This window comes from Arvicola amphibius, chromosome 1 (genome assembly GCF_903992535.2).
Source record: "Arvicola amphibius chromosome 1, mArvAmp1.2, whole genome shotgun sequence".
Lineage (NCBI taxonomy): Eukaryota > Metazoa > Chordata > Mammalia > Rodentia > Cricetidae > Arvicola > Arvicola amphibius.
In genome coordinates, this window is record NC_052047.1 from 34,908,359 (window position 1) to 34,926,039 (window position 17,681).

The following is a 17,681-nucleotide window of genomic DNA, read 5'->3' on the forward strand; positions in this document are numbered from 1 at the left end:
CACAGGGCTCGGTGACTCACACTGGGGGAAAGGATGCTCTCTTTATGAGTCAAGACACTGGCTGCCACGGGATTAAAGTCTTGCGTGGCACCACGTGACCAGTGGATTTTAATGTAACCAGGTACACAGAGTTCACTAGTGGAGTTTTCAGATTCCATGCTAGCAACTAGCCTTTAAAAAGCAAAAACAAAAATCAGACCTCTACCTCTCAGGGTGGGGGTGCTTGTTGATGTAATATAAAAGAATTACTGGGAAAGATTACCAAAAGAAACATAGACACACCCATCATAACTCCGTGTATATCTCTACAAATCCGTATTTCTCTGAAATATTGTAACCAAAGCAACATGGGAGAGCCCAGCTGTAGTCTGTTAAATTCTGGACATTAAGGAGATTAATATAAAATAATGCCAATTTTCTCACTCATTTTTGTTTAGGAAAATAGTTATTTTTCATAAAATGTGTTTATATGACTTAGTACTAGGTTTATTACTGTTATTTTTAGATAAAAATACAGATTTTTTTAATGTTCTGTTTTAATTTCTAATTTGGTAAATACTGATAGCTATAAAGCATGTATGCAGAAGTCCCTGGGGATGCACCATCATTTCTGAGTGAGTCCAAAGACCAGGAACGACAGCCAGTAGTTTAAGAGAGCCATCCAAGTGTCCCTGCCTCAGCCCAGACAGCATATGTAACTTGAGTGAACCTGAAAACCACCCAAGTGGGGAGTCTCATGCTGCCTTTCATGACGGAGCTGAGTTCCCTGGGACTGAGCATCAATATTTTTCATCAGTAATAGCATCTCCTGGTTAGTTGCTATTCCTTCATCTACAGTTATTTTTTGTTACTTATTCCTAGAATAACAAAAGACTTTAAACGTGCCCAGAAGTCCAGCCAGACCGTCAAAGCATCGTGTGCGTGAGATTGGATTGGTGTGTGGCTTTTCACGGCTCCCTCTTGGTCCCATGTTAACAGCTTCATTGAAAAGGGTCCAGTGACTCTCTGATGTGGGAGAGTCTTCTGTTTGTGCTGATTTCAATAAAGAAACTGCCTTGGCCCATTTGATTGGCCAGCCCTTAGGTGGGCGGAGTAGACAGAACAGGAAGAAGGAAGTGAGGTAGATGGCTCAGTCAGATGCCACACCTCTCCTAAGTGAGATAGACTGCCCTGCCTCTCCTCAGTGAGAGAGATGCGGTGGAGCCAGCCATTCAGACATGCTGAATCTTTCCCGGTAAGACACCACTTTGTGGTGCTACACAGATTATTAGATATGGGTTAGTCAAGATGTGAGTAAGAGGCTGAAAATAATGGGCCAAGCAGTATTTAAAAGAATACAATTTGTGTGTTGTTATTTGGGGGCACAAGCTAGCAGGTGGCCGGGAGCCGGGCGGCAGGAACGCAGCCCGCAGCTCATCACTACAGAATGGCACCCAACGTGGATAACTGAATCCACAGAAAGCTTGAGAAAGCTTGGGAAAGAATAGAGTAAAGCATGTTTTCTTGGTCGCAGCAATTTCTCGGGTTTGGCTAGCAAGCGCTCTCATCTAAGAGAGGCTTCCTGACTCAGCTTTAGCTGCAAAACCGTGCAGCTCTTTTAAGAGTTCCTGCCACGAAAAACTTAAATGGTATTGATGAAAAGCTGAATGTGTGTTTTTCGGTTTTCAGCCATAGCAGGAAAAAAGTTGTGCTGTTTTAAAATGCTGGCTTTCTGGGCTGTCCTGCCAGGGCAAAATCTGACTCAGGCAGGCAGTCCGACAGAGTGTGGTTTGTGAGCAGAATGCTGCAGCTTGCTTGCTGGCAGGTTCCTTGAAATGCCATAGAGTTGTGGCAATAAACATGGCTCCTGCGGGTACCTTTGCCATGAGGCTGGAAAGCTAAGGAATGGGATGGATCTAGCTGTTAAGGCCATGGCTTTGGTCCTACTTATATTGCTTGGTAAATTAAAGACTTGTGTGGTCAGAAAAAGAGATATACAGTAAAGAAAGATTCAAAGTCGAAGAAAATGTCTAAATGGTTTACTATGTATTAAAAATAAATGCAGGTTAAAAGGTTAAAGTTCTTAAAAGTAAAAAAGAAAAAAAGGAAGTAGTTTGTTGTGGTGGTACACACCTTTAATCCAACACTTGGGAGGCAAGGTAAATTGACCTCTGAGACTTCAGGAGGTAGAGGTAGATTGACCTCTATGACCTCAAGGTGTGGCAGAACACACCTTTAATCCCAGTGCCTGGGAGGCAGAGACAGAGATCTCTGTGAGTTCAAGGTGTTGTAGCACACACCTTTAATCCCTGCACTGGGGAGGCAGAGGTAGACTGATCTCTGTGAGTTCAAGGACAGCCTGGTCTTCAGAGTTACACCAGGACAAAGATATACAGAGAACCTGTCTCAAAAAGTAAAAGTAAAAATAAAAGAAATAGATGCTAAAACAAAGCTGTACAAAGATGGAAAATACACAGAGAACCTTGATACTGTATGCTATTATGCTCTCTTTGAATTGTTTGAATGCTGAGGAAGGAGCAACAGCTGCTAAAAGATATTTGTTTATAAATGCTGCTGAACTAATCCAAGAAAGATATTTTAAAAATACCTTGACTTCAGAATTTGGATCTAAGGACATGATGTACCTTCAACTCTCCCTGATGCTGTCAGCCTTCTGAAAATCTCATCCTGTCAATGCCAGAACTTTAGGCTTTCCAAATGATTGAGTTCAACATTTTTGCATATTTGTTTATTTTCATCTTGTGGAGTTTAAGAATTGGTTAGCAAGACAGATTTCGCATTCGGTGTTTAATTTGTGACCATCTGCAGCAACAGTATGAGGAAGAGCAGCATGGTCTCAAAGATACACTTCATTTCTGGCCCCACCATGCACCTCTAGGTTCTTCTCGTGTTCAGAATGGCTAAGTTGCTGTCTTGGCTTTGTACCTTCCTTCATTTTCTTCCCTAACAAGCCTCCCTTCTTTCCTTGCAGGCACAGTATTCGGAAATGGGAAAACCTCAGATTACTTGCTTCTGGGAAACTTTGTTTACACTGTGAGTTCAGCCCCCTTGCATGCTTCTGTCTAAAGCCACTGCCTTTTGTCTCTGCCCCCTTCCTTTCAGACTTAAACGTGTGCAGGGTGGGCTTAAGGGTCATTTAGGGATGAATTTCTGGAAATTTTTTATTTGGAATATTAAGAGCTTTCTACATACGGTTTTGTTGGGTTTGTTTTGTGTATTGGGCTTTTTTGTTGTTGCTTGTTTTGTTTTGAGATAGGACCTCACTGTGTAGCCCAGGCTGGCCTTTAACTCAAAGTACTCTTACCTCAGCCTCGACCTCACTGTGTAGCCCAGGCTGGCCTTTAACTCAAAGTACTCTTACCTCAGCCTCGACCTCACTGTGTAGCCCAGGCTGGCCTTTTATCCTCTTACCTCAGCCTCCCAAGTGCCAGAATGATCACCTGGCACAGGCACACCACACCTGCTCTTTTTAAGTATGATTTGGAGTCACTGACTTGAAAAGATTTCTGTTACTTTGATTTTTCAGTATTTCCTCTTTACTCTTACTTTCCTATTAATTCTCCTTCCCATTAATTCATTTTTAACTTTCTCCTCTAATTTATCTTACTACCATCAATAATGTGTGTGTGTGTGTGTGTGTGTGTGTGTGTGTGTGTGTGTGTGTGTGTGTGTGTGTGGCTTACTGAATGCTTACAACATCATCAAAGTATTCTTGGGTGTGTAGCCAGCGATTTCTCTAAAGGCTTGTGCTAACTAACTCACAGTAGAGTGATTTGGGACGGGAGAAGTGGCTCAATGGTTAAGAGCACTAGCTGCTTCTGAGGACCTGGGTTCATTTCCCAGCACCCACATGGTGCCTTACAGCCATCTGTAACTCCAGTTCCAGAGGGTTTTGGCACTTTCTTCTGGCCTTGGCAGACACCAGACACACAGTGGTACACACATATACATGCAAGGAAATATCCAAACACATAATATTTTTAATGAGAGAGACTCACAGGCTTTAGGTAACGTTTTCCCCACTGCTGCTAGAGACCCACCAAGCTCTTCCCACTGCTTCTAAGATGCCAGAAAGCACTCAGACCATTCTTCTGCTAAAACTCGAGAGGTCTATGGACTGCTAGTGCCCATGGTCAGACAGCTGAATCCAGAGCACAGTCATTCCAACCTGAATTGTATATTCCATGACCAGCACTCTGTCTATTCCTTATACGCCTCACTCCCCACCTGCTCACTCACTCACTCAGTCCTCTTCAGCCTCTTGTGTAGAGAAAGCGGGCCAGCCAGCCATTGGTGTGGCTGACTCTCTGATAATTGTCCTCAAATGTCATTTTGAGCCTGAGAGTATAGCTCAGAGGAGAACGCATTTCAGTCCCCAACACTGAAAACTAAAATACACTGCCGCCTCCCACCCCACAGTCTACGCTTTATGTGCTAGAATCCGGTTCATGAGCTATGGGCAAGGGGCTGGAGGTTGAGGAAACACACACAGAGACAGACAGACACACAGACCTCCAAGCACTGGTACAAAGCCCCTTTTATTTAATAGCACCATGGAGGCTTAAATACCCAGCAGTCAATGGCCAACAGGTGAAAATCCCATCCTCTGATCCTCTAGGGAAGGCACAGCTTTTAGTAACTGCATTTAGAAGGCTCTAGCAGGGAAGAGCAGCTGAAGGCCAGGACTCCAATTGGTCCCAACAATGCACAAATCTCAAGTGTTGAAATAACTGAATGATAAGAAATTAGGTTCATTTGCTGTACTGACTTGTTTGAACTCTCAACTTCACACCATCTGGAAGAGAGTCTTAATGAGGAATTTTTTTAGATCCACTTGTCCTATGGGCATATCTATCTGTGGGGATTGTTAATTGAATTGAGAAGCCCCTCTATTGAATGTGAGTAGCACCATTTCATGGTTTGGGCTTTGCATTATATAAAAATAGAGAATTCTAGCTGAGTGTTAAGCAAGCGTGCACAGAGACATGCACTGGTTCTCTCTCTCCTCTTAACTGTGGATATGATGTGTGATGGTCCTGCCTTGATTTCCCTGTAATAACGACGGGAACCTGGAATTGTAAAGCCGGGCCAAATCAAATGTTTCTGTATTGCCTTTGTGGGGGATGCTCTGTCGCAGCAACAGAAGTCACACTCAGTCAGAGGGCTTCAGGTTTGGGGAAATCTTGGGAGTAAAAGAAAAACAATGGTTGAGAGGATTGTTCTCTTATAACATGAATGCCAAAACAGAACTGTGTATATACATAACTAGGTAGCTGAAAATAAGCCACGATTTATATTTTGGCTGTCTCTTGGGGACACACCATAAAGTCTCAGGTCTCAGAAGAGTGCTTTGCTTTCATTTTGTCCCTTCCTGGAAATTTTATGTAGCTTATGCTAATATTTACTAATATGGGTTTAATGTCTGCAGATATTAGTCATAATTTACAAACAGATATCCTGATGAGAAAGCCCAACTGTACTCTTGTACCTTAACTTTTCAACCCTGCCCAAGAATGTCTACACATGTACTGTCCCCAAAACCTGAAAGAAGGATTGGGCATATGGGCTTGGCAGTCGCCAGTACCAGGCAAGAAATACATTTTCAGTGCTATGAGTTAGTCCTAATGCCCAGAGTTTCCTTGATTCACGATGTTTCAGTTTTTTACATGAAATCATAAATAGATCATAATAATATGAGCACTGGTCTGAGTAGTCTGTATTCAGTGTTTTAATCAAAAACAACCTTGTGAGGAAGATGCTCTAGTTGGTCTTTCATCACTACAGACAAACATCTGCACAAAAACCTGAAGAGATAAAGTTTATTTGCTCAAGGTGTTAATCCATCCTGGTGGGAAGAGCAATGCTTAATCTTGGTTGTCAATTTGACACACTTGGGAAGAGGAAATCTCAAGTGAGGAATTAATCACCTCCATCAGATTGGCCCATGGGCATGTGGTAGGTCGTTCTCTTGATTGCTAATTGATGTAGGTGGTGCCATCTCTGGACACATGGGCTTGGGCATAAGCCAGGTAGCTGATTGTAAACCTAAGAGAAGTCCCTCTGGCCTCTGCTTCAGTTGCTGCCTGCGGGTTCTTGACTTGAGTTCCTGCCCTGACTTCACTCCATGATAGACTAAAACCTGCAAGACGAAATCAACTTTTTCCTCCCCGGGTCACTTGTTTTCATAGTGTTCATCACAGCAGCAGAAAACAAACTAGAACAGAAATTGGTACCAGAAGTGGGGTGTTGCTCCAACAAACCTTACCATGCCATTTGTGGAGAATATTGTAGCGTGTCAGGTTGGAAATGACATTGAGTGCTCAGAGCATAATGGGCTGATCTATGAGAGCTTAGAAAACAACAAAGACAGACTTATGAAGTGTCAGAGAGACATTTGAGAGTCCCTCAAAGACTCTTGGGGCCATTAGTATAATATTTCAAATTTAAAATCTGAAGTTTCTGGTCAGCTGGAGCTAAAAAATCAGCTGTGATTAGCAAGAGGACTAGTGTCACGGAAGCAAAACCTTTGCTTTGCTAGGACAATTGAACAATTGATGCTGGGCAACAGGGGCCAGAAAGTTGCCATGGAGATTAATAAGAGACCTCCTCTCAGATGTCTTCAGCCTGTGTCAAACTGACATAACACTAAACAAGACACCCATATAATCACCCCAAATGGTGTGTGTTTCAAGAAATGACCGACTCACTATGGTGGTGCATATCTCTAATCTCAGCACTCAGGAGGCAGAGGCAGATGGATCTCTGTGAGTTCGAGGCCAGCCTGGTCTACAGAGCTAGTTCCAGGATAGGCTCCAAAGCTAGAGAGAAAAAAAAAAAACAAGAAGAAAAAAGTGGCTGACTCTCATAATCCTACATTTACAGAATTATACATACATAAAGTTCCAGAATAAAGACTTAGATTCCTAAACATCTCGTTGTTTTGCTTCTATAATTTATCTTTAAAATTCAGGAAGTGAAAAAGATTCTGTTAAAGGAAACGTGAGATCCCAAATTAACATAAGCACATGCCGTCACTGCTCATGGATTGTACAGGATACAGCCAGCAGGGCCCTTGGTAGCCTCCTTGACAGACTCTGCGGCAGCGGCAGCAAATGTGAGCAGAGGCAGAAGAGGGGTGGCAGGAACCATGCAAGTGGCAACTGTTGCCATGGCCTAACGAGTGCCATTAACCTGAACCACAAATTTGATAGGCACAGAGCTGGCTTCACTCAGACCTATTTGTTCTTTGGAAGACCTCTCTGTCACTGCAGATTTGGATACCATGACACATTATAAGACAAAGTAACATTTTCCCTTTCTGTTTTTAGTTTGTAGTGATAACTGTGTGTTTGAAAGCCGGACTGGAAACCTCCTATTGGACGTGGGTAAGAATAACTCTAAGCATGTGTCTCTTTATTACAAAGCCTGCCGTTGTTGATTGTGGAGCACTGGGCACAGAGGGAGGGAAGCAGGGATTGTGCATTGAAAACACTGAGTTAAATGTGTTTATTGTTGAGACCTCTCTGGCCTTTAGCAGTGTTGTACACTGCTGCCAGCTCACAAAGATGGAGTCTTTCAGGCTAGTGATGCCATAGGACTGGTGTTCCAAACCTGTTAGAACAAAAAAATTAGTGAGATGTAGCAAGCTTTCTTATGAGACTATCTTTGGATTGCCAGCCCCAAATAATGACATGGAGACTTTTTATTAATTATGAAAGCTTGGCCTTTAGCTTAGGCTTGTTTCCAACTAGCTCTTATAGCTTAATTAACCCATTTTTTAAAATCTACATTCTGCCATATGACTCAATTACCTCTTCTCAGTACAGCACTTTCTACCTGCTCCAAGTCTGCTGGTGAATCCCACCTAGATCCCTCCTCCTCTTCCTCTTTCTCCCTGGAAATCCCACCTATCCCTTCTTGTCTAGCTATTGGCCATTCAGCTCTTTATTAAATCCATTAGAGGGCGCCTTGTCAAAGACACGTCTTCACAGTGTACAAAAAGATTATCCCACAACAATGAGATACCTGTCTTCAGTCACCTAACAAATGAACACTCTGTGTATAAAACACGTTCCGCTTTCAACACGTTAGTTTTGTAGCCTGTTCACTTCTAGGTAGGGAGAGTTACTAAAGAAAACAAAATTATAGTTCAATGCTCGAGGAGGAGGGAAATTGGAGTGAGAAATTTGGATTAGACACCTATTGACTTTCGTGTAATTCTCTCTTGCGTGTCTAACATCTTTGAGGAAGAGCATGCAGAGCAAGGATAAAGGAGAGTGGAAGCTATGGATAAAAAGGATAAATGTCAGAGTAGAGGACAATGTGGCGATTGTGGGACGAATCCACGCAGTTATAGCCCAATCCTGGGAGGTGGGGTTTTTCTGTACAGATCAGAAGAGAATCTGCGACTGTCTTCATAACGTTTGCATGCTTGACTGACCCAGATTTCCTTCCTCACAGTTCAGCCACATTGCCATCTGGGGCAGCATCGCACTGTGGGTGGTGTTCTTTGGAATCTACTCATCTCTGTGGCCTTCCGTTCCCATGGCCCCCGATATGTCTGGAGAGGTAATGTATGTTAATGACTCATGACCCAGCAGAACCTTAGAAATGGGTATCTGTTACCGAACCCTCATGCCACTCAGCATGACTTTCCATCTTGAGGGTCTCTAGTCAGCTGCCTTTGACCACCCTCAAATGCCACAGGTGGGAGAGATAAATCTCCAACCGGTATTTTTAAACTTCAACATTTAACTTAAATCTGACTTATCCTTTCATAAACACGCTGGAACAATAAAATATGGTTGTAGGGAATTTGAATCTTGTCACGAGTACCCATATAGAAGATACCATTTTAAAAGGTAGACCATAAATCCACAAGTGCGCTCAGGATAAGAGACTTAGGGAAATGGTGTGGCTCCTTCTTTGGGACAATCTGTCATTCCCTGTGTTGTCTCTGATTCCAAGAAGAAGTCAATCATCACGAGATGAAATGCGCTTTTCAGGTTGTCCAAGGACAACAGTTTGACTCTCCGTTTTGAAGGAACTGAGGCACGTGACATCTCAACCTTATCATACTCCATTTTCAATTCTGCCTTTCAGTTTCTGGTTACACTGGGAGGAATTGAGTTATTAGGTGTTCATAGGGGAGTGTCAAACTATCCCCTTTCCTTCAGAAGAGGGTCCAGCAGTAGGAGGGTTTATGATTTCAATTGCAGGAAATTTGACATAAAATGTATGAAAGAAAATGTGGAAAACATTTCGGGATTTCCTGTGACCTCACAGTTACTTGCAAATCAAGGTAATGTGAGCCCTGTTGCGGGCTGTTGTTTGGCCGTTTTCACAGGAGCCCTCTCCAGCGGTCTGCACGGAGTTTCTGCCCGTTAGTCTGCCTGAATACCCTTCACTTTTGACAGTCTGGTTTATAGATCATTTTCGTGAAATTTGATCTGACAGCACCCTGCTTTTTATAAATTAACAGAATGCAGGCACTTTTTTAAAAAAATGTGGTTAAATTTATTAGAGAGAGGCATTCTATACTATTCCAGGGAAACCAGATGCATCGGCCAGCCCGCTTGTCCCTCCGTCACATGGGAAGGAATCTTTTGAAACACACACACTGTGAAGCCTAGCAAGTTTGCAGAATGTGTTCTAAAGAGAACAGAGAGAAAGCTACAAATGCAGCTCCTCTTTGCCTTGGTTTCCCAAGTCTTTTTTCCTGCAGAGGAACATGTTCCATGCATGTGACAATGCACGTCGCCTATCTCTGACCCAGTCCTGCCGTGTCCCTGGGTTGCTATGTCCGCCTGAACCTGCTTTTCCCCCAAGGTCACATCTAACTGAATCTCATTCACTGCGTGTTATGTCCACTGCATTTACCTTGTTTCTTCGTGTTTATTTTATCTTCAAAACGAGTACCACAGGAGACTTTGAGACCCCGATCATTTAAGTAGCTGCGGCTAGTGGGTCTGATGACAAGAACTGAGTCGTTGACCACCTACTTCTAGGACAAGTGTAAAGTATAATTGGCTTTTAGCCAGCCACATATAATTCTACCCCTGCCTGTAGAATTCCTGGTATTACCCAAACACAGAACTTAATATTGTCTCTTGAGACACACGGCAGTGCCGTGTTTAATTCAAAGTGGAATGAATGTCAGTGCTCCGTCACGTTTCTGCTCACTTCGTGGACGCTGGGACCTGCTAATGGGAGCCCTGTTTCTTCCAGCTTCATGACTACCGCAACTTTGACTAAAGTATTTACATAGCTGGAGCTTCGTTGAAAATAGAAGGACCGAATTAGCTCAGCCGTAGTCTTTACTAGCTTGTCCAAAACATGTCAGCTTCGCTTAGCTAAAGGAAAAGATGGAGTTTTTACCGTTCTGTCGCCCTTCAGTGCTTGTCACGTCTTTTGAAGTGTGTGTACATGAGTGTGTGTTCAAGTGACCCTCATCTCCGGCTAAGGGTTTGACAGAAATGCCATTCGTTTTGTCAAACATAGGTGGTATCCATTTGTTGCTTGAGCAGTGGGGTAATCGGAACCCCTCTTTGGAGCAGTTCATGATAAGCACAGTCACTGGTTCTAGTAAACCTCAAATCACTTCAGAAAGAAGTGATTTCTCTTGTGTGTGAAATTTTACAAAGCCTAAAGTTCTGTATTTCAATCAAGACTACAGAACGTGTGTGTGTGTATATATATATATATGAAGTTTTCGTTCTTGTGCCAAGGTTTTCTGTCCGTTATAAATCTGTGCAGAATTGATTGGTCATCTTACAGTTTATTTAGTCATCTGACTTTCATAACAAAGCTGTTACAGCATATATAGGGCAGAATATTATTGTAGGTTGCGGTGGTCAGCACTGCCTGGCTTGGCATGTGCTATATAGTACACGCCATTGAACACCACCCAGGACAATGCCCAGAATGTAGGGATAGTTGAAGAAGATACCTGACACACTGAGTAATAGCTTTCTGTCACCACAATAGCAAGGTCATTGGTGTCTGATTCAGGGATTCTACCTGCCCTGCCATCCTGTCCTTCCCTGTCTCGGCAGCACTTCCTCCGGAGACAAAATTTTGTGCATGGGTGTCTTAGAGTTTCTATTGCTTTCAAGAGACAACTTGACAACTCTTATATAGGAAAACATTTAATTGGGTGGCTTGCAGTTTTAGAGGTTTAGTCCGTCATCATGCAAGGGCATGGCAGCATGCAGGCAGACATGGTACTGGAGAGGTAGCTGAGAATTCTGTATCTTGCGGGCGACAGGAAGTGATCTGTCTCACTGGCTATGGTTTGTGCATATATGAGCCCTCAAAGCCCACCCCCACAGTGACACACTTCCCCCAACAAGACCACATCTCTCATTATTGCCACCCCCTTTGGGGCCCATTTTCCTTCAAACCACCACAGTGAGTATGTTTTAGTTGCTGAAAATCTTAGTATATGGGCAGGCTTTGGAAGCTGAGACACTCAATGGCCTTAAAGGGACATTGGCTGAATACAGGAGCTACTCCTAAAGGTAGCCAGGACCTGTGAAGAACCATAGCACCAATCAGCCAGTGCTGCTGAACTCGAACTTGCCCCTCAGGTACTTCTCCAGTGACTGCATGCATAGTCAGTCAGTCTGACAAACATCTCCCAGGATTCCTCTGCATTAGTCACTGTTCCAGGTTCTGGATTCAGGAATGATGGAGATCATGTCCTCCTGCAGCTGACTTCTCTCGTGGGAGGAGAAAGACGATGGATAAATAAGCGGAATATACATGGGTAGAGAAGTGCAGTGGGCAAGGGTACCATGTGCCAGGTTTCCCACGGAACCCTGAGGCTTCTGCTCACGGTCAGACACTAAGCCACTGACTGGAGGAGTCTCAGGGTCTTGTGACCTGACTTGAGCTTTGCACGGGGCTCTGCCTGTTGTGTCAGGAGCCTATGCATGGTTATTTCAGGGAACCAGGTGAGAGATAGTGGTCTCTAGGACCAGGAGGACGGCGGTCCAGAGAAGAGGTAAGATGCTGAGAGCTTCAAGTGGTTGGACTTGCAGGTAGGTGGAATGTTGGCAGGGAGAGGGAGCTTCAAGACTGATTCTAGTGTTTGCTGTCAACAAAGCAAGAACATATGAGACATTAACTTCCTGGGTCCCATCACAGACTTGTTTTAGTGGCCAATTTCAAAATGAATTAAGTGAGCAGTTAAATCTGACCTCACATGGGAAGTGGCAGAAGGCTTTCAGCAATGCCACTTCTCTGGTACTAGATGCTTGGTTAGGACTCCCTGAGTTTGCAAGGATGCTCCCCCTTCTGGTCGGTGTCTCGTGGATTTTCATAGAGAAGGAAACCTGTTATCTGTTGTCCTACAGTGCTACTTTTCCCAGGCGTCCATGCGGCAAGGGTCATTACAGTGCCACAGCAATGAATCCTAATCACCATTGTCTTATCCACTTATACTGAGCAGGGTTGCCCCAGGGCGCCATGATAAACGCTAATTGAGCATTCATTTAAACTTCTGCTGTGTCTTCTGCAAATGGAAGAAAAACAGTAGGGTAGAAGTAGCAGAGAGATCGATTTCAGCTCAGATAACTCTGGAGCAGGATGGTGGGCTTGCCAATGTCATGCTCAGGTGATGGTGACCAATCAGTCACTAGCAACACTGAGGCAGCGACTCATCCACCCCACACCTCCATGGTGCCTTCTATTTCTAGGCACCCCCCCACACCCCATGGCTTATAGGGTCTCTTAAGTAGAACAAGTTGAAAGGGCTCTTACTCAGCTCCCAGGTCTCAGGGTGTGAGTTACATAAGTCAGGTAACTTACAGATACAGGTCCATGCTCCCAATTCAGCTCAGCAGGCACTCACATATGGTTCAAGATTTTGGAGTCCTCTCCACCTTGTGCTTTTGGTTCATCTCTGCATCCCTGCCTGAAGACACAGCTGTTTCCCACAGCATGTGGAAGGAGAAACCCTTGCTCACTGAGAGTGGGAGGAAAGAGCCCAGAGTGCTGTCCGGGAGCACGTTTCGTGGAAGGCGTGGCTTGTATTTGTTAGGTCATATTGTCATGAGCTGAGAAGTAGCCAACCACTAGCTAGTGACCCAGAGAGTGCGACCTCAGAACGTTCGTTTCAGATCCCGCTGGTTTCCTCTGACGAGCTGAGGAACTCTGTATTTTTTTCTTTGGTGCCCATTGCTGTTCCTGCTCCCAGATGGGAGCTCTTTCTTTTCACCGTGTACCCATCTTCCTGTGTTCATTCCTGTTACTTCATGGCTTACCTGGGACCCTGATCAGCTTCTTCACTTAACCAGGTATGAAACTGTTTCTGTCTCTTTAAAATGCCCAGAGTTCTCATTGCTTGGTATCAGCACCCACCTTTCTTCAGCTCATCTGTAGAAATCCTACAGGGAGATGGCTCAGCCATAAAGAACTTCCCAAACACGCATGAGCATACGAGTTTATTCCAGGACCCAAGGGTTGTTTGGTCGGTTGGTTGATTGGTTGGTTGGTCTTTTAAATGCCAATGGTATAATGTAATCCTATGTTTGTAAACCCAGTAGTGGAGGGGGCTGGAGAGATGGCTCAGTGGTTCAGAGCACTGCCTGCTCTTCCAAAGGTCCTGAGTTCAATTCCCAGCAATCACATGGTGGCTCACAACCATCTGTAATGAGGTCTGGTGCCCTCTTCTGGCCTGTAGGCATACATGTAGACAGAATATTGTACACATAATAAATAAATTGTTTTAAAAAACCCAATAGTGGAAAGAAAAAAAACAAGCAAACCACACACACACACGTGCACACACACACACACACATGCACAGAGACACTAGAAATTCTATCTTCATATCCTAGACTTTGACCTATATTAATAACAAAATCAGCTATTAATAATGTCCATCTTGTTTTTTGAAAGAAAAAAACTATGAAATGTCATGTGTTAGAGTAAGAGAATGCGTGGTTACTGCTGATCTGGGCCACTGTATACCTGACCGAGACTCTCAGAAACCCTTATTGGTGTTCGCTTCCCCGGGAGCCACAGCTACATACCTCACAGTCACAGTGGTCCAGTCACCTCCTCAAGGTCCCGAGTGTCTGAGCTGCACTTGGAACCCAGCCTCCTCCTGTCCGCATGATTACCATGCTGCCACATACGGTCATTCTCCTTTCTTCACTGACCCCTTCTCCCTGCGCCATGACGGCTTTTCTCCCAGCCTCAGCAACAGTAGGTGCTTAACCTTCATTTGGTACCAGTGTCGTAGATCAAAGCATTTGTATTTATTTCTGTGTGCTTGGTGAAGTGGCCAGATGCTGCACGTAGCATTTCCATTACCAGCTGTCCTCAGCTGCCTCGGTCACTGTTTGGAGGGTTGTTTCACGCAAACCCATGGCTTCTTTTCCTGCAGACTTGCAGACGGATCATCCACACGTCAGAGCCTTGCTCATCCTCCACTGACTCCTCGTTGGTGGTTCTTAGTGGTGGGTAGGGTGTTCCCGTGTGAGAACATTCCTTTGTAGTTTTATGCTGTGGCTCTAACACAGTCTTCTGCATCCCTCCCCAGAATGATGATCACACAATAATGATTAGCTAGTAACTCCGTGCCAAAAATTGCTAAAATACTATTTTTAAAAGAAATGATGACATTAGTAGAAGAAAGTGGATTCTATGAAGTTAGACAATTGGAGGGAAATCTTTAAAAATAAAGAGGAAACAGCGACAAGCTAAATATGTTACTGTTTTCCCTGCCACTCACAAATGTGGTTGTGATTTAAGAGGGGACTTTTTTCTTCAGACTTGACTTGTGTTTTTCACACCAGGACGACGGTTTATGGGGTATGGCAGGCCCCGGGGACAGCGCTGTGTCATAGAAACAGAGACCAGCCTGCTTTTCAGACTTGTCTAGATGACGGCACTGGGTAGTTTTTGGAAATTCCAGAAGAAAATGTTTTAGCCAAAATGATTAGTAAACCAGATTAAAAAAAAAAAAAACAATTAGAAAAAGTAGCTATATCAAACTCTATCAAGGGTCATTTCACATCGGGATTAATACCAGAAGCTGGGTTGCAAAAATGAAAAGAAAAGAAAAGAAAAAGGAAAACTTTTAAATTTATTGTCGCTTTGCAGACACACACTGTAAAGTCCCCCACCCCCGCGCCATCTGTTTCTGCTCTCCCTACCCTCAGGGACCTATAAAACTACTGAAGGAAATTGAAGTTAAGGAAAGAGCATGTGTTTTACAGAATTTCAGATCTCTTGATTGAGGTTTGTAAAGTCAGTCTAAAAAACAGTAAAAATTTTTGTTGGGCCCTTCGATGTCACCCCCTAAGAAAGACATTCATGAACTGCAACCCTGATAAGATTTTCCTAAACTGTGCTATTGCCTATTTCCAACATCGTAAATCATACTTCAGATGAGGAATTTCCTGGTTAAAATAGTTCTTATCCATCTATCAGCTCTTAATTACTGGACAGCAGCAATATAATAACTTATTGGTTGTAACGCTAGGGCTCCTGAGTGGGGCAGGGTTTTTATCTGAGATTACTGTGTTAAGTCAAGTAGCCTGGAGGGACCCACTAGCCTAAACTCCAGTAGAAGTTCATCAGTGAGCTAAGGACAATTGCCAGCCTATCCAGTAAAGCATGCCCTTGATCACAGACCCCATGCCCTTGACAGTCCGGGAGACAGCTGGTCGGTTGCCATTTCCAGGCCCTTCCTGTTCAGAGAAACCTGTCTAGTACTGCTAAAGCAGACGAAGAGGTGTGAACACACCAAACAGGATTCGGACTCAGGACCTTAGCACACACTTTAAAACAGACCGCTCTCCTGAGAGCCACGAAGAGATGTGGCACTGCTTTTCACAGCCACAGCATCTTTTCCTCCCATGCAGAGCAAGTGTCAGACTTAGCCCGGGCTCTGTCATAGGAAGCAGAGAGCGGAACTGGTCCTTGCCCGTAGGTGGTCTCCTTGCTAATGACACAGAAGTGGCATCATAGCTGTGAGCCAGATGTGGTCTGCCCAGATAACTGAGCAGGGACAGAGTGCAGCTTGTGACAGATGTTCGTTAGAGCAGGGAGCACGGGGACTTGATGTGTCAGTTACTCCTCTATGTGATGAGTTAGGTGTCAGTCGTTTTATAAACTAAAATATAATGGGAAGAGAAGAGTAACGGAATGGGATTGAATGGATGCTCAGAAGTGTCTTTGAAGCTGGGACAGTTAGGCTGAAACTTAGATGCCTGTTGTATGTAAAAGAGTATCTCAGGATCAAGGAAGAACAGGAATCTGTGGTCTAAGGCTGTGGTGGTTTAAAGGAAAATGCCCCCCACAAAGGGAGTGTCACTACTAGGAGATGTGGCCTTGTTGAAGGAAGTGTGTCACTGTGTGGGCAGGCTTTGAGGTCTCCTGTGCTCAAGACACCGCTCAGATTGTCAGACCACTTCCCGTTGTCTGTAAGTCAAGATGTAAGAACTCTCAGACCCCTTCTTCAGTATCCTGTCTACCTGCATGATGTATTGCTCCCCACCATGACAATACTGGACTAAACCTCTGAATTGTAAGAGAGCCACCAAGATTAAATGTTTTCCTTTGTAAGAATTGCGGTGGTCATGGTGTCTCTTCACAGCAGTAGAAACCCTAATTAAGACAAAGGCATTTCTATTTTTAGATAGTAAGAACATTGAACATTGAGATAATTCACCCTTACACAATTTACCCAGTAACGGCATAATACTTTCAATATGTATTTCTCATAATAATAATAATATTTTGTTACTGACTTCATCCTCATTTTTTGTTTTTCCATTTTTAAAATAGCACAAAAGGGAAAGCCAAAATGCAACAACAACTCTGTTCCTAATTACTTTTACTATTCTGGAAACTGTAGTCCTAGAGAACAGCATTTCAGAGGCACAGTTACCAGACTTCTTCTCTGTGCCATTTAGGAAGACTGCTCCCGTGCCACTTCCAGTATGCATAGCTGCATAGCCGGGCTTTACTGTTTGGATAGAATTGACTTCTGGGGGCTGGAGAGATGGCTCAGTGGTTAAGAGCATTGCCTGCTCTTCCAAAGGTCCTGAGTTCAATTCCCAGCAACCACATGGTGGCTCACAACCATCTGTAATGGGGTCTGGTGCCCTCTTCTGGCCTGCAGGCATATATTGTATACATAATAAATAAAATAAATATTTAAAAAAAAAAAAAGAATTGACTTCTGATTGAGCCAGTGCCCGCTGGTGCCTTCTTTTTCCTCTGAGTACCTTCCTTACTGATTTACTCTCCCGTCATCTACTCATGAGACAATGGACATGTGAGAGTTTCCTGCAGGGCACTCTTGCTTCCACACTGGGCATCTTAACCGCTCTCCAGCCCCTCATCAGCTCTAGAATTCTCCACAGAAGAGAAGTGGAGATGCTGTTTACTGATGTCTACTTTACATACTTTCGAAGATCTTCGGTTGGTTGGTTGGTTTGTTTGATTTTTTTTTGTTTGCTTGTTTTGTTTTTGTCGTATATCTCAGGTTCCAAGGTAGCAAAGGATATTCTTGTGTCTTGGATTTGATGAGCAAGATCCTTGCAGCCACTAATGTTGACTGACTGAGAACAGGATTTATAGCAGACAAGACCCTGTGGGGGACTGAGGTTGGGTGGGATGGGATTGAAATTGGAATATGGCCACACACAGTATACTTCTTCCAA

The 17,681-nt window shown here is 43.9% G+C and overlaps 1 protein-coding gene across 2 annotated transcripts in view; it reads left to right on the forward strand.

Annotated features, from left to right (window-relative positions):
- The window catches only part of Atp8a1 (ATPase phospholipid transporting 8A1), a 213,162-nt gene that overhangs the window by 177,274 nt on the left and 18,207 nt on the right, over nt 1-17,681 (forward strand). For both annotated transcript variants that reach the window (XM_038327824.2, XM_038327841.1), the window contains 3 exons: nt 2,972-3,033; nt 7,329-7,385; nt 8,461-8,568. In XM_038327824.2, coding sequence (XP_038183752.1) covers nt 2,972-3,033; nt 7,329-7,385; nt 8,461-8,568 — 227 coding nt within the window. The remainder of the gene's footprint in view (nt 1-2,971; nt 3,034-7,328; nt 7,386-8,460; nt 8,569-17,681) is intronic.